A 21,752-nucleotide genomic window follows, 5' to 3' on the forward strand; every position below is an offset into this window, starting at 1 on the left:
ACAAAATTAAAAAAACAAAAACTTAATGAAAAAATGTTCTTCGTATTCAGAGTTCGACGTGTCACACAAGGCTATAATTTAAAGGACAAAAATTAATTCCTCGCTTCTTGTCGTGCCCTTCATAATAGGCAGTTTTCGTAGACCGCGTTTCCCCCACCGCTAAGCCCTCCGCGACGAAGCAACCGCTACTGCGCCGGCGCGCCGATGGCCTTGACTGTAGAGTTCTGGCTGGCGTAGCTGGTTGCGGAGAGCGTTTCGGGACAGCGGAAACGATCTACGAAAACTCCCTAATGCCGCGCGCGTCGGCAAGCGCGAGCGTGCGTGGACAAGTGGTTACCGGGCTTGACTTTCGTGCGGAAGCCCAGGATTCGACTCCTGGGAGTTCCCCGTTCTTTATTTATTCTTTCAGTTTCAAATCTTCCGGTAAATTCGAGAAACCTATTGCTTGTTCGAGGTCTGAATATTCTACGCACCGAACTTTCTACGCCGATTGTTCCAGAAGCTAACGCGGGTATATAAGGGGTATCGCGTGGCGAGCGGTAGTCAGTTTCGCCAAAGCGTTCGATCCTGCTGTTTGGCCGCTGTCGACGAATGCGACGCTAGCCTTTTTCTATTTTGTTTTGGCGACAAGTCCGCCCCATTAAACGTTTAGTTTGCTTCAATTCCCGTCGCCTCATCAATTGTCATTCGGGACATTCTATAATGTCACGAACTGCCATTCGTGACATTCCGGCAATAACCGCAATTACGGCAATAGTCCCAATGCTGAAAATGGATGCAGACAGCTACACCATCGTTTATGAGCAGCGTGTGCGGCCAAAAGCGTCGCTGAGGTCGACGCTCCTGATTGGCTAAACCATAGCTTCCTATATTATAATAATGCCTACCCTATCGCCGGTTTAAGGCGAGGCAAGTCCTGCCAATCACGGCGAATCATAGGCAAATCCTGCCAATCATGGCGAGTAAGATGCAAATTCTGCCGATCGCGGTGAGGCAAATCCTTGTCGTGTCGTCACGCAAGGAAAGCAAAAGGGAGCGCCACCAAAACACTTCTGCGTTGATAATAATGTATTTACAAGACAGATATTTATCTGCAGAGAAGACTAGTACGTCACAGATATGCTAGAAGGAAAGGCTTCAAGGAGAAGGAGGGGCTGCTGAAGATCCGAGCAAGTATTTGCACGACGGAGTCGGATGCATTTGAGTCGACGGTGTCTTTCTCTTAGTGAGCGTGTGTAACACCCTTGGTGGCTCATCAAAGAAAGGGCAGGGAAAGCAGAAAAAAAAAAGGCACCGCACAGCTCAATGCTGCTGGACGTGATCCCTCCCTCAAAAGAAGTTGAGCGATCACTGCGAATGGACGACGGATATTCTGGAGGCTGTTTGCAGATCCTCCGCGGCTCCCCGCGGGCTCGGAGGGTTAGATGACACTTTGACGTTAAGTGAAGCCACTTCATGACGTGACATGTGACGTCACGTGGCAGCATTACAATTGCATTACGCGGCACTAGATTCAAGCAAATGTTCCCGCCAAATTAAGAAAAAAAGTTCCCGCCAACAGTAGCGGCAAAATAATGACGTCATCTTACCTTCTGCCAAGGGACACTGCGGAGTCACAATGTAATGACCCTCTAGTTCCACACAAAACCACACGAAACTTAGCAGGTAAATGCTCCCGCCAAATTTAGAATATACTTTTTTTCAACTAAATTCAGCAGGTCATGGTTTACGTTTCATTCAGCCAGATTAGTGGTCAGGGTTAGAAGTAAACCTTTCTGCAAGACCGACCACCAATATTAACGTGCTATTAAATTTAATAGGTGTAAACCGTAGAATGCTGCGTTGCAGGAGTACCGATGTTTCCCAGGGAAGGAAAAAAAATCGTACACGAACTACTGCGTAAACAACACGAGGAATCCTTCCGCATGGAACCCGAGAGTATCTTGCAGGCGTCGCATTTCCGTCCTATCAACCAAAATCATAACCGAAAAGTGAAGCTGAATAAGCCTGATGATCTAATAAAAAGAAAAGAAGTACGAGTCGAGTTGACAAGCATCAAGAGACTTCATACATAAAACAGGAAGCGGTGGATCGGATATCCTTCTTGGCGCTACTCTTTCTGGAGCCCGCGACTTCTTATGCATTGGATGCCATTAGGGTACACCGTGATATTCGATACTGCTGAGGAACCGAGCTTCCCTTTTTCTGAAGGAAGAGCAGCGTCGAGATTCTGCAACGAGGGCGATATAAGAGCCGGGAACTCTCAACAGCAATATGTGTGTTTTATTTGGAAACTTTTTTTTTTTTTTTTTTGTAAAATATTAGTTATGGTTACGATGTTGGGCAAAAGAAATCTAAGAGACTGCGACCGATCGTTAAAAAAAAAATCATGTTGTCGAAATGCTTTTAAATTATTAGGCTCCTCCAATTCGACATAATCCGCTAATACTGTCTTTCCTCTTTTTCTCTTTTCTGTCAAACCCATAAGTAGTCAGCTTACGTCTGCCAGACACTTGTTTTCAGAATTGAAGATAAACATATATCAAGAAACTAAAACTTCCGTTGAGCTGTATAGGGTATTTATAACTTGAGCTAAATAAATTTTGCAAATATCGTAAGGTTTATCGTCTCATATACAAAAGCAACCCGAAGAAATCAAGAAAACTCAATTTATAAAAAAAATAAACTTCGCCATTTTCTGTTTAATTTAAAACAATACTATGTTTTAGCTTATTTTCTTCGGCGAAATATTCGTAAGAACGCTAAAAACGAAACGCGAGAAAAAAGGACAAACATTATAAAGTGGGATGCTCTAGAAATTTGAGTTGTCTCCTTTGTCTGTCTTGTGAACGCCGTTAGGACTGTTTAGCAGCTATCGATATATTTTGTTGCATTGCTTAGCTTGCCCCAAAATATGAAATTAAATGGTTCCGCATTTTATTGAAGATTACATTACTTTCCGAAACCAGCTCCTCCATCTCTGACAGGCCGTGAATTGGGCCTGACCCATCTGTCACCCATGGGTTGTACGACACAGCCGTAGACCAACTACGGATCCTGGAATATCTTTCCGACTGCTGCGTTTAGCGTTCATTTCTCCTCGTGCATTGAAAGGGGTTCCAAAGTGGTTACAAAAAAACGCATAACCAAAACAGAGTACTATCATGCTGTTGGACGTTCCGATCCCGGCAGTTGGGCGCAGAAGTTCTGGAAGAATGCACGGGGGAACGCAAGTGTCGCTGTCATCGCGGCGTCCTAACTCCTGGCTGCTGACGCTTCCGTGGACTTTGAAGCTGTAGACAACGTTACTAAAACACTCAGTTGGGAAACTCCCATAGAGACAGCTTCCAAAAAGTGGCCCCAAACTGTCTCCGAGCACCGAGCTAATGACGAACACAACGCCACCATTTCTCCCGCAGCGGCCTCTCGAGGAACTGCACGTGACTTCTATTTTGGCTTTAAGAACAGATACAGCGGTACAGGTTACAGGGGTGCCACCCCCGTCTCCCCGGCGTACTCGCCGCGTTCAGCTATCGACGTTAAAATGCACCTAGGTCAGAACGCGCTACCTGAAAGGCCTGCTGAGGCAGACTTGTACGTAATCCGTTAGAAGTAACGAAATTACCTGTAATCCTTTACATTTATCAGTAATTTTGTAACGGAATAATTACATATTTTCTAGAGTATTTTTAAAGTAATTCCCTTACATTTTTGACGTAACGGATTCCTTGTAATCCGTTACATTTTTTCTCAGATGTTTTTTTTTGTTGTTGCAAAGTTGAGCGCAGTGACACTGTCACGCGAATGGACCAGCGCAAAGGGAGGCTTGGCGCTCTTTAGTTCCGCAAAGCATTTTTTTTTTTGCAACACCAAGCCCCTGAATTTTTTTTTTTAGACTCTAGCATCAATGTCAAAAAATCCAAATGAACATTTCTACAAAAAAAAAAAAGGGGGGAGGGGCGGGCAAGTTATATTCGCTTTTTTTTAGTCCCTTTGTTTTTCCTTTGCGATCGAAGACGGGGAGAGGAGGACACCAAGTGATTGTGCGCCTCTTCGAGAAGCTCGAGGCGGTAAGTGCACTGAAAATAATTAACAATGTCCTTCTCGGTTATGTGACTACGACCATTTTCATAATGTCACAACACGCGACAACGCTCCGTCTACCCTAAAATCCACTAAACGCGATGTGATAATATGTGATTGTGTTATTGCCACAAGCATCTTTGTTCCTTGCTGCAAACTTATAATCTTCTCTTAGAAAACGGGATGTTTTTTTTTCTGCATCTTTCACATTATTTGACCCTGTTTTAAAAGCTACTTACTTTTTTGTAGTCCAACTTCTATGGTTGGACCATTTTATTTGTGAATTCCAGCCAGGTTATCTGCATCTCAGTCACCCTTTTTGTGAGTCAGCTTTTTGCGAGCACTTGGAAAATGGTAATAGTCTTCCTTTCTTCTCCTTCCTGTTTTGCCCCAGCAGGACGCATCCTATTTTAAGCAGATATTTTTACAAATAAAACATAATGATGACTTGATATTCTGGGCTTGAGGAGAGAGTGAAACTCGAGAGTTTCACTCTCTCGGCTTACTTAGTACTCTACCCTTCGCTGCCCATGGCATCAGCGGACGTCTATCTCGACAGCACCGGAGTAAACTGGAGTCGGTTCGTGCTCCGTGCGTTCTTGAACGGCACCAAGAAAGGTACACACGGCAAACGTGCGTTTACATTTCCTTGTTTTAACCGACGTTCTAATTAATTGTTGTTATGAGTGTCCTTCTTTTTTCTTTTATGACTTATATTTATATACTGGAAACTTTTTTTTTATTCACCAACGTCGAACTGTTCAGTACTAAAGGAAGAATATCGAGCCAAACCTTATTTATTATTTAATTATCACCTTGCTGTTACCACTATTTGCTATTATCTGGCAATATATGTTGGTATAGTAAGATGGACATAAATCAATTCTCACTCTTGGCTAGATCTATGATGACTTCCACAGCTTCGCGATTTAGACGATGGAGAATTTTAGTAGATCGGTTCGATGACTCTTATAACGATATCCGATACTTCGCCGCCGTCTTTGCGCATGCATTATATCGTTATCGGGTATCGGAGGTATCGGAACGATCTACCGAATCTCTTGAAGAGCAGGCAGCGGCTGCAACGACAAAGATTTGCTCTACATTCGAAGTAAATAGTACTTCCATTGCTTCGCTGAAAAAGCTCAATGCAGAGCATGAAGCATTTGTGAGGAACAACATTGCACTCCCATCCACTGCCTCAGTTCAAATTGGTGTTCAGCGTAGCAGTCGACATATTAAGTAAGAAATAACGCAAAATTTCTGACGAGACTTTCGAGAGCCAGCTGTGGCTCGAAATTCTCAAGGTCATCAAATGGAACAGGTTGCAATTATAAGAACTTGAATAACCCTCTTCCTTTTATTTCGTATTTGGGGACGATAATGTGAACAGTAACGCCACGAAAGTAACGGATTACTTTTTGGGGTAACGGTCAGTTACTTTTATGGGAAGGTAATTGTAATTGTAATAAATTACAATTTAGCGTCGAGTAATTGTAAATGTAATTCCTTACTATTTTTCAGTAACGCGTACAAGTCTGCGCTGAGGCATCGTTGTATAAAAACAATATTAATTGTTCCGCAAAACCTTGCGAACTAAAGATGATAAAAACATCACGCGCCCATCATTTGGTACTGAACTCCAATAAATTTCATACACAAAGAGTCTTTTCCGTTTGTTTTTACGCAAAAACAGGCTTTAAAAAAGCTCGAGGTGACCATAGTACAGACAAACGAAAAAGAGTGGCGCTGTTGTCGCATTTAGCTCGGTCTCGGTGGTCGCCAGCGGCCCAGGTTTCGACGGCGAGTTTCCCAACTGAGTGTTTTAGTAACGTTGGCTGTAGAGCACCCCGCAGCTAAAGAGGCATCTGCCTTATTCACCGCTGCTGCTGTGAGAACCCCAGGATTGAGGCTGATGACAACACGACACTTTTATGACGTCATCGGGCTAAAATCGGGGGCCACATTTGACGGTCTATAAACGCACTAGTTACATACGCATTAAAGGCGTCATAGCTCAACGTATTAGTATCCCTCTAGTTGTAAACTTCTTCTTGACTGAATACCGTTTGTGTAGAAGTATCACTTACGAAATGGGAAATGAGAAACAATCTTGGGAAAGGAGTGCGAGCAGTTTAGGTAAGACTCCCCAGAATCTTGCGGAGGCCTGTGTGAATCTTGTCATTATTAGGCACCTCTATTTCTACTTTAGATCAGAAAAATAATTTTTCCGCGGGGAATAACAGGTTGCGCTTTTATTTTTAGGTTTATTTACGCAGCAAGTAGGTGTATTCAAAACAAAGATACATCCGATACATTCAGGTTTCGTAGTCTTCTGTACAAACAAGTGGTGGTTAGCACTGATTTAATTTTGATATCTTGAAAATAGTCGACTATTAGCATTCTTGTAGCCGAAAAACGTTCTTCTGAAATTGTTTATCTGTCAAGTGTAGACTCAGTCTCTGCTCATACAGCAACACAAAGTGAATCTGACCTAGCAGGTAAAGTTATAAAAAATTGGAGGCGCTTGACACGATTGTCGTTAGTCAAACGTTTCAGGAAAAATATGTTTTGCATGCGTACGACACCCCAGTGTAGACCTAATGAACGGAGATTCGATGTCGAAACTGAAAAACCCGATCGCTTATGAGGAATAAGAAAGAGAGCTTACTGCGGCATATTCAGTGGCAGAATACATACGCCCGATCAATAATAATTATGCTCAGTCTTATACATTTTTAACTACCCACACTGCATATGACGGCTACTACTGCCGAAATTTGCATTCTCCAGGCCGGCTGCATAAAAAATGTATACTCCGAAGCATGAGTAGGGAACACACGTATTATTATGATCAACCGTTATTGTGAAAAAAAAAAAAAATAGAAGAAAGAAAGCAGAGAGGTGCAGGGCAGAAGTGCATGTTCAAGGTCGGCGCGAAGAGATGTTCGCAGTAGCGACTGGCCGGGCCTGAACTAGCCGTACGTCATCGTGTCATCGAGGCTTCTGTCGTCACGGCGCCGACCCGTCGATGTCTCGACGTGACACAGTCGAGGCACCGGGTACTATGGCGTCTTCTTTTGGTCTCAGATGACGGTCCACCCGTTCAGTGTTCGTTTGCTTGAACACCCGGCGGCCGGACCATCCGGCCGCTCGGCTGACTCCTGAATTTCGTCTGGCCCTGACACTTCCTCAATCGTCACCTGTACCGTCAAGCCTGCAGCCAAGTCCTCTGTGTCACTCTGTGTCGAAGAATATGTCGGATCTCTTCCATTCATATGGCAAGTTCGGCAGTAAGTTGTATCCGCCAAGTCCGAAGATCTTACCTATGTCTAGCCTACGGGATCATCGGTGAGGACCCCATATCGACAAAGGGCCAAGTTTCTGAAGTTCATATCGTCCATGAGGTTAAAGCACTAAACAGTGCTGTTGTTAAAATGGCAGAAACGTTTGAAGGGCCGCAGAAGTGCCCAACTTTGTTGTCGAGCCTAATTCTAACGTACGTTGATTTGTTTGTGGTCGGGGGGAAACAATGTAAGGTTGTGCGAATGAAGGTAAAAGCAATTCTGAACGAGTACGTTCTGGTGGAGCTAGGTTGAGATGTTAGACGCTCTGCCGAGAACGGCCAAACGTGTGTAGCACCTTAAAGATTGTCGAGATAACGGGAATTCGACGCAAAATCTCTCAGCCAGTGAAGATGTTTGGATGATTGTCAGACGTCACTGTGTCATCCAGATTTCCTCAGGAATTTAAATTAAGAGGTGTATTTAAAATTTCAGGGGTCTGAGAGAGCCGGGGGAAGGGGGAGACAGAAGAAGGCAATTTTTTTCATAAATTACTTACCTCTCTTATTATTTATATTTTTTTTTGCGCGGGGCAAGGATGCATGTGTGGTGCCAAGACAATGTTTATTGAAGTCCGCATTCAACATGACTGTTTAAACATCTAATGAAGAGTGTGTAATTTTCTTAAGAAAGCATAAAGTACGGCAAAAACAAACTTCAGAAAATATAACTCAAGGGTATTAATACTGTGATACCGCAAGGAATTTTAATGATGAATATATATTCATTAAAGTACATTAAATCATCTGGTGGGCTAGTTAGGTAAACATCACTAAAAATAGCGCTTGGACAACGGAAGGAAGAAAGAAGAAGACAGGAAAGAGCGCTAACTGACAACTGGCGTTTTATTTACAAAAGAAAAGTATACGAAAAGGAGTGAAGTACTTCAACGCCAAAAAAAAAAGAAGATAGAAGAAGAAGGAAGTTAAAAGGCATCGGTCAGCAAAAAGAAGGATGCTTTTTGTAGCATCTATATACGAAATATCATGAAGCAAAAAATTGAAAAAAGAGGGAGAAAGAAAATAAAATAAAAGAAGAAGAAAAAAGATGGGGAAGAAACGAAGAAAATAGGAGAAGAACAAAAATAATTCAGTGAAAAGACTAATGTGTTGGAAGGATCTTCAGGGATGAGGGCTAAAGTAAAACTGTTCAATTTTCGATAAGGCTACAACCGGTGAGAGTTTTAATTCTCAAATTCAACGACTCAGGGCATCTGGATACCCTAATTGAACTCTGTTTCATGTCGCTGAATCCATGATTACATCGAGTGGAAGACCAACAAGACATAACTTCACGGGACGCCGACCGACTGTTGTTTCATACATACATCGCATTTCCCATAACATAAAGCGGGTGGCCTCGAAGTTTGATGTTAGGTTGTAATGTCAACTCCTAATAAACTAAGAAGGCTATGCCCAAAGATCAACAACCAGCAGGAACAAACGACAGAATGTACTGTGAAACATCAACACCGATATGTCACCTTCATCAGTGGTGTAGTGTATGAAATACCATTTTTGTGTGGAAAGGTATATGTGGGACAATCCGGACGTTGTCTAAGTGCCAGGCTAAGAGAACATGCCTTAGTGCTAAGGTCATCTCCCGCGGGACATCTTGCGCTGCATGTAAGGGACTGTCTGTGTACCCCATTCTTCGAGCACACGAAAGTACTCAAACGGCTTTCGGGTCAGAGGAGTAGATAGCTCTTCGAAGCACACGTCATACTATCCAAGAATGACGCCTGCATCAGGGCTCTGTCAGCAGCCTTATTGGGAAAATAAACAGTTTCACCTCAGCCTTTATTCCTGAAGATCCTTCCAACACATTAATTTTTTCACTGAATTAGTCTTTCTTCTTCTTCCCTTTTCTTGTTTTCTTCACCTTATTGTTCTTCTCCTTTTCTTTTCTTTTTCTTTCTTTATATTTTAATTTTTTTGCTTCATATCTCGCATATATATTACCAAAAACATCATCCTTTTTCTGTCTGATGCCTTTTTTCTTCCTTCTTCTTATTCCATCTTCCTTTTTTTGTCGTTGAAATACCTCCCTTCTTTTTGTATTCTTTTCTTTGGGAAAGAAAACGGCAGTTGTCAGTGTGCGCTCTTTCCTGTCTTCTCGTTCTTTCTTCCGTCGTCCTTGTGGTATATTTTAGGAATATATATTCGACTGAAGACCGTAAATAACTGGTGGAGCACTCGATTGATGCAAATTGATACTACTAAAACTAAGGCTGCAATTTTCACCACCAAATTAAATGTAGGCCACTATACGTATACAATTGGAGGAGATAAGATCGAGAATGTATCATCCATAAAATATCTTGGCGTAAATCTTTCTCCTAATCTATTTTGGAACTTTCATACTGAGCAGGTCATCAGCATAGCGTCTAAACATCTAGCATTCCTCAAAAGCTCATTATATCAGGCTAATAAAGAAACCAAGCTTCTAGCTTCGTAAGGTCGCAGTTGGAGTACGCATCAATTTTTTGGAAACATTATCAGATGTATTTAACCGAGAGTATCGAGGCACTACAAAACAGAGCTGTCAGAATCATCGCTAAGATTTATTCTCTTGCCTTAAGCGCGAGTAATATGACACGTTCTCTCAACCTTTCGTCCTATTATTCTCGAAGACTCATTGCACGCGTGTCCTTCTTTTACAAGCTCTATCACTGCTCGTCACCTTTCAGTCACGCGTAAATCAGTCCGCCTCGCCGTGCTTCATCCCGCGTCGACCATCCCTTCAAAGTACGTCCCCATCTTTGCCCGCACCAACCTATTCAAAAACTCCTCACTTCTTCTCGCCATCTCCGAATGGAACAGCCTACCCAGCGATCTTGTGTCCAACACCTCTGCCTAAATGTTCACCACTTCAATATCTAATGTATAACAACGGATATAGTAGTGTTTTATTGTTAACTGGTTTTATGCGTGCATTTTGTGTTTGTGTGTATGAACCCCCCCCCCCCCCTCCTATGTAATGCCCGCAAAATACTTTAGAGTAAATAAATAATAAAAAAATTAAAAAATCTGCCACTACGGTAACGTTTCTACTGTTTCAAAAAAAATCATCAGGGAAAGTAAAAACTTTCTCTTTGCGATGCGTACATGCATCAAAGCAGGTTATTTCACTCTATGAAAAAATGGGCCATTCATATAATTAAATTGTAGTCGCACCCCGTCTTTTGACGTAACAAAGAAGACGACAACTCTAAATACAATCTTTGTTACCACATTTACCAAATGTTGTAAACAAAATGTGTAGGTATTTGTTACTAATTAAAACAATAGCTTATGCTTATAGTATAAGAGTTTATATGTTTAGAAACAATATATTATTCTAGCTTTAAAGCGAACTTTTTTAAGGTTATATTTCAGAAAATATTTATACTTAGGAACGACGAACGTGATACGGGAGAAAACGTAAAGCAGTAACGAGAATATATGCACCAAAATACCGGGAATGAAGCGAACCTAGACAAAAAAAAAAAAAAAGTCATACCCTGCCGCTCCGGTAGACTAGCGCTCACTTGAACAAAAGTTGTGAAACACAGGCCCATAGGCAGCTGATCTCAACACACAATAATTAAACATGCACCAGGAAACCCAACCATGTACGCTCAACATTGTTGAGACGCGCTGAGGATGCGTATCCCACTTTGCGATTAAACCCGGGCGACCGGGCGAACCGAGACGCTCGCTTCGGGATTAGGCTCTGTTTCAAACTATATCCGAGAGGAGCCGGTGCTACAATTCGGTTGAGCCAATCAACGAATGGCAAAAGTGTATCTCCACAGAGCTCGTATTTCTTGTGCGGTTGCTTTTACGGGTTAAACCAATCACGCAAACAAAAAAGCGCAGAATCAGGAGACGTTCCCTCTGCATGTTTGGTTTTGGTTCGTGATTGCACAAAGAAAACGAGCGCCGTTACGATGCTAGCAGTCATACTGCTTTTGTGCTTCATCCTGTTGAGGCTGCTCAACTCCCGCTGTCCAAACAAGCACAACTTTACTCTAAAATGAGTAATGAAAGAATCAGTTCTTTCTACTTTTCCTTTGCGCGTCCAAACATCCTCTGTTCTCATTCACGTCAATGGGCGGGGGAACCAAGAAGCTAAGCAGCGCGGAGGAGAGTAGAGGAGACGTCTATAGCTTGAGCCAGAGCGCTCGATAAAATAATAATTTTGCTCAAGATAGATAATTTTTTCCCAATCAGCGGAAGATTTTTAAGGAGGTTCCCTCAGACAAACTAGGAGTGGGTGGGGTGCACCCCCCTCCCACCCATTAGGGTGTGGGTAGGAATATCACTGGTGTCATTGGGTTTTCTGTCGTCACAGCACCGAGCCGTCTGTCCAGGGGTAAACGTAGCACATCAGCGGCACCGGGAGATATAATCTCCGTTTTGCCCCAGCGGGTTGCTACAACACCGGTCAGCTGGACCATCTTCTCGCTGTCGACTCGAAATGCTTTTTTTTTTTGACAATGATACTTACCGATTCGTCCCCGGCACCGCCAAGTCTGCAGCCGAGACGTCTAACTTGAATCCACTACGTCACGTTGCGCCGAGAGATAGACCAGATCTCTCCCATTCATATGTCAAGTTCGGCAGGAATTGTATCCACTAAGTCCTACGACGACAGATACGTTTGTGCTCGCCGAACAATACCGGACTCGGATATTCTTCTTAATACTGTTGTACTTAAATTTGAATACATCGTTTTCCAATTTTATTTACAGTGGAGAGTGAATGTCTTCTAAAGTACCGAGGGTTTAGTGTTATTTTTTAACATCAGAAATACCGCGACAAATTCGAGCCTGGTGGCAATATAGTTTACATAACTTTAGAAAAATGGAATACTTGATTTCAAACAAATTTGTTAATGTTACTATCTATCACTACGTATCGAAAAACAGGCCACGAGATAACCATATATATGGCTTAAGGGTGCACTAAGGGTCTACCACTTTATCGTCTCACCCTGTAGGTCAACAGAAATGCTCCCCGCATTTAAAACACAACTCTGATTACCGCCTATTTAAGAAACGCAGGCCGTAGTTTAATATGTATACACTTCTCTAATGCCCGAGTCCCACTAGAACGACAAACGGAAACAAACGACGTGGACAAGCCTCCAACTTATGCAGCATCCTCGCGATGGCAGCTTTGGCAGGAGTTTAGTCGTTCGGTGCTCGTGAAATAAGCACGAGTGATTGCAAGCCTGCCAAAGATACTCTCGCGTGCATGGTGCTCGTGTTTGAGCATAGCCTCGTTCATTCTACAAACCCTGTCAATAATACTTAAAAAACAAGCGAGCTGTTGATGATTCATTGTAATAAAACCCGAGACTCAGGAACACAAAAGGGGACGTTCGTCCCCTTTTGTGTTCCTGAGTCTCGGATTTTATTACCATGAAACCCTGTCAAATCGCAAAAGACTGGTTTGAGGCTTGTCGCTGTCGTTTGTTTCTGTTTGTTGCTGCAGTGGAACTCAGGAACAACAAAAAAGCCGGTTTAACTTTCCGCTAACGGGATAATGGAACAGGGAATCTAAGTAGATTTCTAGCTAGAAAGCTGAAATCCACTTTGCAGACAATTGTCTGCAAACTGGATTTCAGGTTTCCATCAATGAATGCAGTTAGATTTCCTGTTTCATAATCCAGATAGCGAAAAGGTACGCTGTTTTTTTCTGTAGGATTCTTGCTTCATGATTCGTTGTTCGGCTTCCTTATCGGCTAATGGCGTAATCTGATTGGTTGAGTAGCGATAATGACATGCAAGGAATGTTCCACGCCCTGCAATTCTTAATGCGTTAGTGGTTATAGGCTAACACCATAGAGAAGTCAAAGGGTTTGACGGCACGAATGCTAAATATTAATGGATGTTGCAATACAATATTAAAATAAGGTTTGTGTTTAAAGGTTCCCAGCTAACTATAGTGAAATGAAAGGTAAGAATGTGCCTGGCGACGGAAATAGTCTGCTACCAAAGTGAACATCGCGCAGACGTCAAATAACTCGTTACTGTTACTGGCGCTTTTGGTTGGTCTGCAGGGAGATCTTATGCCTTTAATAGTACGTGGTAATGCACGTAGACGCAAGCTAGGAGCTTGCGTCTACGTGCTTGCTGAACACACATACAACCATCATCGCCGTCTGCATAAAAATAATCGAAATCATAAAATGAAGTGAATAACGAGGTTCATAGCACGATTCTCCGTAAAAATGAAATATAACGGGGTGAAATTTTCGCCCGAAGACGTTATACCTGTCCCGTAAATGTCTGTCATCTTTCTGTTGAACGAGGTGATTGGATATTGGCTTGCTCCCCTGAAAAGGGGAAACACAGAACACAGGCGTTGTTCATGAGCGGTGTGTCTATTACTCAAGCAAAAACGGTATACACTCTAAAAAATCTTGAACGTATACCTCCCACCAAAACATTTGACAGAGCGAATTGCACAATTTGATACAGGTGCTTGGTGAATCATGAAGCTGAAAGTGTGTTTTGTTCTAAAACAACTGTGTTGCTGTCTAATCAAGTGATTAGTTCGGCCATGATTGAAAGAGCCGCGACAGGTCACGTGTCAATATTTCAGCGGGTAAACTAAATTTGTGTGTAGGTCACGTGACATCAAGCCACGATACGTCATTTTGCCAGCTAAACTTAGCGGGGGAAGTAAAATGCAGTTGAGGTCACATGGCTTCAAATCATGGGACTTAATTTCTCCCGCTAATTCTAGAGGAGAAACTAAATTGGTGTTGAAATCATGTCAACATTCTCGCTAAATCTAGCGAGGAACCCGTATTGAGTAGGTCAGGTGGCATTATGTGACGTCTTTTCCCACTAAATCTAGGTGGGGGGGGGGGCCGAATTTGTGTATAGGTCGCGTGACATAGAGTCATATGGCGTAAATTTCCTCGCTAAATTTAGCGGGGAAAATAAACGGTCACAAACGTAACTCAAAGTAGCCTTAATATCGTAAGAAAACCAATCACTTTGAAGAACTGTCTGCACTGTGGCATTAAGTACGAGGTTTCACCACGGCCAGTGCAACAATGAAGTTTTTTTTTTTGTTTCTATGTAAACGTATTTTCAGCGTGGTGATTGGCGGAGCTTTCTCCGTTGGTTCCAGCGATTGGTTCTCCCAAGTTCTTTGCGGAAAAGTGGGCACTCCGGATCTCAGAGTTTAGTCCATTGGCACAATATGGCACCCACCTTTCTGCCACGTCAAGGAGTCCACCGGAAAGCCTCCGTAGGGACATCGCAAGGCAAGCTCCGTACCAGAGACCACAGTGACGTTCCTCAGGGGCCTCACGAAGGGAGGGCCGTAGACCTCTAGCCTCGCCGAATGAGCTTCGGTGGCGATGTCGTTCCTCGCCATGCAGCTGTACTCGCCGCTGTCTTCGTGCCTCGCCTCGGAAATGTTGAGCAGGGACCTGACTTCGAGGGAGCCGCGGTCGGCGGTAATTTTGAGACGATGTGACGGATACAGAAAGTCCCCGTCGATGGCCCACGTGAGTTCAGGTGCCGGACTGCCGCGGGCGCGACAAAGCAGGGACACTGGATCGCCGCGCTTGACCACTTGCGGTGCGAACGTTTCCACCAAGGTCGGAGAGATGTCTGTAGAAAATATGCGGAGAAAAAAAAAGAAGAAAGTTTTTTAGAGGTGTGACGGCTAAGAGAGAACAAGGTTTGAGCGCTTTTTTCAATATTGAGAGGTAACTTTGTTGTTTGTAGACAAGTGAGGGTTACATCATGCAAACAAAATTTAGCATATGCGTAACATACAGGCGTGAGCCCTACATAGGATGCTATGATTAAAATGAGAACACCGACTTCACATAACACGAAAAACAACTTCATTAAACGTTTCGCCTCCCATGCGGGTGGCATCTTCAGTACATACACAGGAATGAGAGAGCTTCGGTCAACGCAGTCCTATTTATCGGGAAGGTCCATAGAAGCTTCCGGGAGGGGGCCACGGTTCTTGTTGCACGCCGTCTTATTTCCGCGGATTTACCATGACTCAAGTAGTTTGCGTGGGCCCCACCTATCCTCCTTCGCCAAGGTCGCCGCGGCTGTGAAGTCGAAGGTGTGTCCTGTGGTCCACGCGTGGTCGACCAGCTCCTTCTTGAGACGGGTGGCGTTCGTGGAATACTTGACGTCACGTTGGTGTTCTTTCATCCTGGTTATCTTCTTGCGTCCGGTCTCTCCAATGTACGAAGAGCCGCAGTCCTGGCAGGGGATCTTGTACGAAGAGCCGCAGTCCTGGCAGGGGATCTTGTACGACTGCCAGGACTGCGGCTCTTCGTACATTGGAGAGACCGGACGCAAGAAGATAACCAGGATGAAAGAACACCAACGTGACGTGAAGTATTCCACGAACGCCACCCGTCTCAAGACGGAGCTGGTCGACCACGCGTGGACCACAGGACACACCTTCGACTTCACAGCCGCGACGACCTTGGCGAAGGAGGATAGGTGGGGCCCACGCAAACTACTTGAGTCATGGTACATCCGCGGAGATAAGACGGCGTGCGACAAGAACCGTGGCCCCCTCCCGGAAGCTTATATGGACCTCCCCGATAAATAGGACTGCGTTGACCGAAGCTCTCTCATTCCTGTGTATGTACTGATGATGCCTCCCGCATGGGAGGCGAAACGTTTAATGAAGTTGTTTTTCTTGTTATGTGAGGTCGGTGTTCTTATTTTAATCATGACATCTCCCGGCTTTTCGACTATTTTTGCACATAGGATGTTTTAAGGGAGGTGTAAATAGTTAGCTTCCAGGTAATCTAAAATGAATGCAGCATGGAAAAAGCAGAGCGTCTATGGTGATTATAAATGGCTTTTTGGCGTAATTTGCTAGTAGCCCATACGAAAAGAAATCGAGCGATAGTGCGATATGAAAACGCGCGGCGACGTCAAAGCGCCGAGCTCTGATAGGAAGGGTATTGATTAAAAGCGAGGTCTTACTACCTTTGAATCTACCCAGTGTCTCTCCAGTCAGAGCGAACAAGTACGTCGTCTGTTTCTCTCTCAGGGTATGACAGCCGCTCGGTCTCTGAAGCCTATGCACTGCGTTCAGCGTTAGAACGTCAGACACATCGATGCAGCTCTATGTTTGAGAACTCTACGTTGCAGCTATCTATTTGGAAAATTTACCGCTAATGGTTTGATGGCTTTGTTAAAGCTTAATACATGACCCCAGACTGGACACTTTTTTTATATTTATGCAGATAGAGTCGTGATGCATGCTCATTCGAATACGATTTTCTTAATTTTGCTTACTCACACTTTTTGTAATTTATTAAACTTGTATTTTAGCTTTCACAAGCTCCAGGGACTGCATTGTAAAGCGAATCATTTGGCACTTGGGTGTTTGTTAAGCTTACAGGGCAGTCTAATTTATATTTTTGATGTCATTAGCAACTAGTTCAGGAGTTTAGTCCCCAGCGCAAATAAGTAAATTTAATGTTAAAAATACTTTCAATTTGCATCGCTTCTTTTTTCGAATGTCATGTTAAGCATCTTGGAGTACCAAGAAAGAAAGCCCGCTATCGAAAATATGTGGGCATCAATTTATTGGTTCAGCTTTACAGAAAAGAGGTAAATACTAGAGAAATATTCTGGAAAGTTTTGTGGGATATGGGGAATTATAACGTAACTTTTGTTAACCTATATATGATAAACTGAAAAATAATTTGCATGAATAGGTATATGTTTTGGATGACCAAGGAAAAAAGGAAGGAAAGGGAGGGACAAAACTCGGCTTATTTGATAACTCTATGGAACGGGTGTAGGTGTCTTCCTCTTCTAGCCAAGTTGTACCTCCATAATACCCCTTAAATCCTAACGGCATTCAATGTTCGTCTCGTATTAAAACGGCTGCGACCGCTCCTAGTCTTTCCTGAGGCTCCTTCCCAATGCTAATTACCATTATTCATGGTTCGAGTACCTCATTGATATTGTCCCCTTTAAAGAAACAGAACAGACACGGAAGCTCTGAAAGCATCTGCCAGTTTCTGCTGACAAGCATAATGTCCAGCTCGTCTTGTCAGTAGCGAGGAAAGGCAAGGAGAAGGCAAGGGGAGTATCTCGCTTTCTGAACCGTTGCAACGCAGTCTGACAGCCTACACTGACATTTGCAGGGGAGCCGCAGTCTGGAAGCCGCTTGACGAGGTCAGCGACACGAATGAAAGGGACATCGACCCGCAATCCTTCTCCAAACTTCCTACTCGAGTCTCCTTGGCAAGCGGAGGCCCCGCAACACCGGAACCTCTCGTCGCCGCGGCGCGTTCCATCACCGAGCCGGAGACAGTCGACTATTGAGCAAAGCCCACATTGAAAGAGCGGGGCATCATTTATCCTTCATCACAGAGTTGCCGCGCCCTGATACAATCGCGGAGTGGCTTCACGGAGGACACCCGATATAATAATCATACAGGAGTCGTCCCCATGGGTTCAGAAAGCCAGTGCCTTCTAGACCAATCAGCTATGCGACTTGTGGCACGTGTCTGAGCACACGTATGGCTGGAGTTATTGTTTTGATTGAAACGTCGCTAAAAAATAATAATATTGAAAACCAATATTTTGAGTTTTTTTTTTGTTGTTTTTAGCTTTTAGCGTTTTTATGTTTGCATTATTTTTCTTCTAATAGATATTTAAATATGTATGATTCAACTCGTAGTTTAGCCCATGCAGATGCATGAAACATTCAGTCAAGTGAATTACGACTGCTGATTGGAAATAAACAGCGTGCGAAAATACGGACAAGGACATAGGGAAGGCGCGAACAAAAGAAGCGCTGCTGATTGGTCTAGAGACCGTGCTGCGTTTTTAGCGCTCTGCGGTTATCTGTACTCTAAGAAAAGGTGTTGTATTGCACCCTTTTTTGTAATATAATGCACCCCAACACTGAAGTTCGCCGTACAACGCAATGACGCCGAACTGACGGCCCCAACTTATATGGGGTACTTTATGACCTTGCGATAATACTGATTAAACAGCTAAAGTACACATCAAAAACCACAAAAAGAAAACAATGAGCATTGGCAGTTGGGCCAGGGAAAGTCCGATTATTTCTTTTTTTTTTTAGGTAGTAACACAACATTAGCTTATTTAATAAGTTCTACCACTCGGCTATGAAGCAGCTCCTGAAAGTTGGTACAGGCGGTTCGGAATCAGTGCGCTGTATGTCGAACTGATTTGGGGGGTCTAATATGAAATAAGTGGTGTAAAGATATACCCTTATTTTCTGAGAGTGTGGGGAACTAGGAAAAATAACAGGCAAATAACGAAACTATACTCGAGTGAGCAGTAGGATAAGCTTTGTTTACTAATCAACTCTTCTCCGAACGCACACTGTACCAAGGTACAATAAATAAAGTTTTTTGTCTGCGCACATCACCTTGACAAGACGTTCTTACAGTTGATCCTTACATTTTCGTTAGGTTAGAGAAATTGTGGTTATGAGCTGATTGGAGCACATCAGGCAACGTTTTATTCCTGAAATATCCTGCAGAAACCTAGTCTGCAGTTGTTCTTACACTGCATCTAAAACAGCAAATTATTTCGCCGTCATCAGCTTTCCTCTAACAAATATAAATAGAGAAAATAAAACACGATACATTTATGCAGTTTATATTCAAAGGAAGAACATAAACAAGTGGAAGGTTGAGAAAATATATATCAAGTGGTGTTTGACCCGTCTCAAAATAGTAACTCAGGACTGACTGAATTGCGTTCAAATATCCCAGTGAAGTTTCCTTATTTAAGATTTGGCTTAATGCTTTTTCTTTCCATTACGTCGAACGAAACGATCAATCTTAGCGCCTCGACAGTCGTCGTCAGGGTACTTTTATCTTGCGGTTTCGATGCTGGCTGAGAGAATGTTAGAGTAAACGTTTTTTTTTTTTTTATATGATATGTACAGTTTTCCTGACCCCATTGAGACGTCTTGAGGACCAAGGAATATCGACCTAACACTCTCGGCTCGACGCACAATTAGACCTGAAACCTTGAGCTTCGGAATTATGCTCTCCCCTTTCTTTTAAAAGTTTCATGAAGTCGACATAATTTTTAGTCATTCCAAGTTTTTTGTAATGAGCTACAGCCGAAAATAAATCTCGGTTTAGTGAGTTTAAAGACAGAGCAGAGCGTTTATCTTTTTTCGTTTTTTCTTTGGAACGTGTAACAGGAGCGTAGAACGATTCCTCTTCAAATTGCTGCGTATCAGGACGTATAGTTTTAGATAACTATCAATGCGTGTCTGCATTTAAGAAAAAAAGACTGCGACTTAAACGATTATTTCGATTTTGCGAACGCATATATCCGTCCGGTAGGAAAAACGCATTAATATGCTGTGGTCGCATTCACAGGATACAGATATTCAGAAGTGTTTCGTACTAACAGTAATAGCACAACCTACTGGTGTTTCCGAGATTGCATTCCTTTACAACAAATCACCTTAACATGTTTTCAAATCTACGAGTTTTGGTGAGACTTGAGGATATTCGACTACGACAAACAGTAACCAAAAATTATGAAATGAACGCAATTAGTATTTTTTTTTTTATTCTTCACACCTTTTGACATTACGTTTTGGCGCACTCCGCAGCAAAGAGAGACACAAACTTAAACACGCGGAATAGACGCACTAGCGGCGGCGGTTTTTCACGGCATGGTCAAGTTACCGAGCAAAGACATTTTCCCAAAAATAAATTGGCGCACAGCGCCAATTTTATTTTTGGGAAAATGTCTTTGCTCGGTAACTTGACCATGCCGTGAAAAACCGCCGCCGCTAGTGCGTCTATTCCGCGTGTTTAAGTTTGTGTCTCTCTTTGCTGCGGAGTGCGCCAAAACGTAATGTCAAAAGGTGTGAAGAATAAAAAAAAAATACTAATGGGTTTTCAAGACCCCTTTTTAAAGATGACTGGTCTCCGCGGGAGCATACTTCTCCATTGAGTGCCGTGTCTCAAGAATGTATAGTTACATAGTGGTTCCCTTAACCAACATGCGTGACGTAGCTAAAGTTAGATCTTCGCAAGATACCAGAACTAAATCGGCCTCCAATGACCTAGTCTCTTAATGTGTTGTTAAAAACAGCCCCGTGTCCCTAACAAAATTTCATCATATACAAACCATTAAATACAAAATAGTGTGGGGAAATTCCCCGTTTGACATTTTATGCGGCTTAAAGACTGATCAAACGCCTCCAGTTTACCGCTAGTGGTGGTGTAAAAAACATTCAGATATACAAACTCCTCTATGACTTGCTCAATTGATTGAATACGGGCTTTAACTACCGTATCCATGAGCGCACTTTAGGCGTTGCAACGTTCAGTCTTTAAAGGAAGCTGGATCAGATAGAACATTTAATTTTATATCTTAAAGTGCCTTATTGCACCGGCCAGGAATAAATGATTCGGTTTCCAAGAATATGTTCTGCTATGAGGCATAGAGTATACCCGATGCGATTAACTTTACTTGGCATTTACACTACTTTCAATAAAAACTATCTTATGTTAATGCGTGCTGCTCGTGAGTTATCATATATTTATAACGAGCTTTTTGATTTAAAAAAAAAAAAACAACACAAAAACTAGAGTAGGCAAAAAAAAAATATGCTTGCTGCTTTATAACGGTGAAGAGTTCATTGTTATGCGGAGAGCATGCCGTCTGCTTCTTTTGCAGGGGTTGCGGTGACGTGAGAACGACGCAGACTTCTGATTGGCTCTGATTGAGGGATAGTGGGTAGACCCCAAGGCAGCTTGCTTTGAGGTCTACCCACTATCCTCCCAATCAAAGCCAATCAGAGCTCGGCGTTCTGACGTCACAACAGCCCCTGCAAAAGAAGTAGACGTACATGTATTACCAGCTGACCAAGGCAAAAAAATAACGGTGAATGGTCGCTTAAATGGGAGTGCGCCTCGAGAGAGGATGATAGTAGAGCGCCAACCGACAAGCGCGCGAAACGAGAGCGGTGATAGGACCAATAAGCAAAATGTAGATTTGCGAATTTTTCTTTCACTGGCAATAGGAGTCACGTGCACGACGATATTGCCAGATGCGCTAGATAGATGGCCGAATCAGACCCTGGCCTGTATGATTCATCCTGACGAGCAGTTTTGTCTAAAAGAGTAATTTTGCGCAAAATCATTTTGGCCGGAATTTTTTTTTTCCTCCCCTCGGGCGTTTTGTGACAGGGTTAGTCGATTGAGCTCTTATTAGACAAATTGGGCTATTTTGCTTTCGCCGTCGAAGTCTGGTGGTGTTCGAAATTCCCATGGGCTTACATTTGTGTTATCTCGAAGTGTTGCTTGGAA

General features: G+C 43.1%; 1 protein-coding gene across 1 annotated transcript in view; it reads right to left on the bottom strand.

Annotated features, from left to right (window-relative positions):
* The window catches only part of LOC8043631 (Down syndrome cell adhesion molecule-like protein Dscam2), a 183,498-nt gene that overhangs the window by 93,322 nt on the left and 68,424 nt on the right, over positions 1–21,752 (bottom strand). The window contains exon 8 of the mRNA XM_040501709.2: positions 14,641–15,045. Coding sequence (XP_040357643.2) covers positions 14,641–15,045 — 405 coding nt within the window. The remainder of the gene's footprint in view (positions 1–14,640; positions 15,046–21,752) is intronic.

The sequence above is a fragment of the Ixodes scapularis genome, unplaced genomic scaffold (genome assembly GCF_016920785.2).
Source record: "Ixodes scapularis isolate PalLabHiFi unplaced genomic scaffold, ASM1692078v2 PGA_scaffold7__128_contigs__length_106722199, whole genome shotgun sequence".
Lineage (NCBI taxonomy): Eukaryota > Metazoa > Arthropoda > Arachnida > Ixodida > Ixodidae > Ixodes > Ixodes scapularis.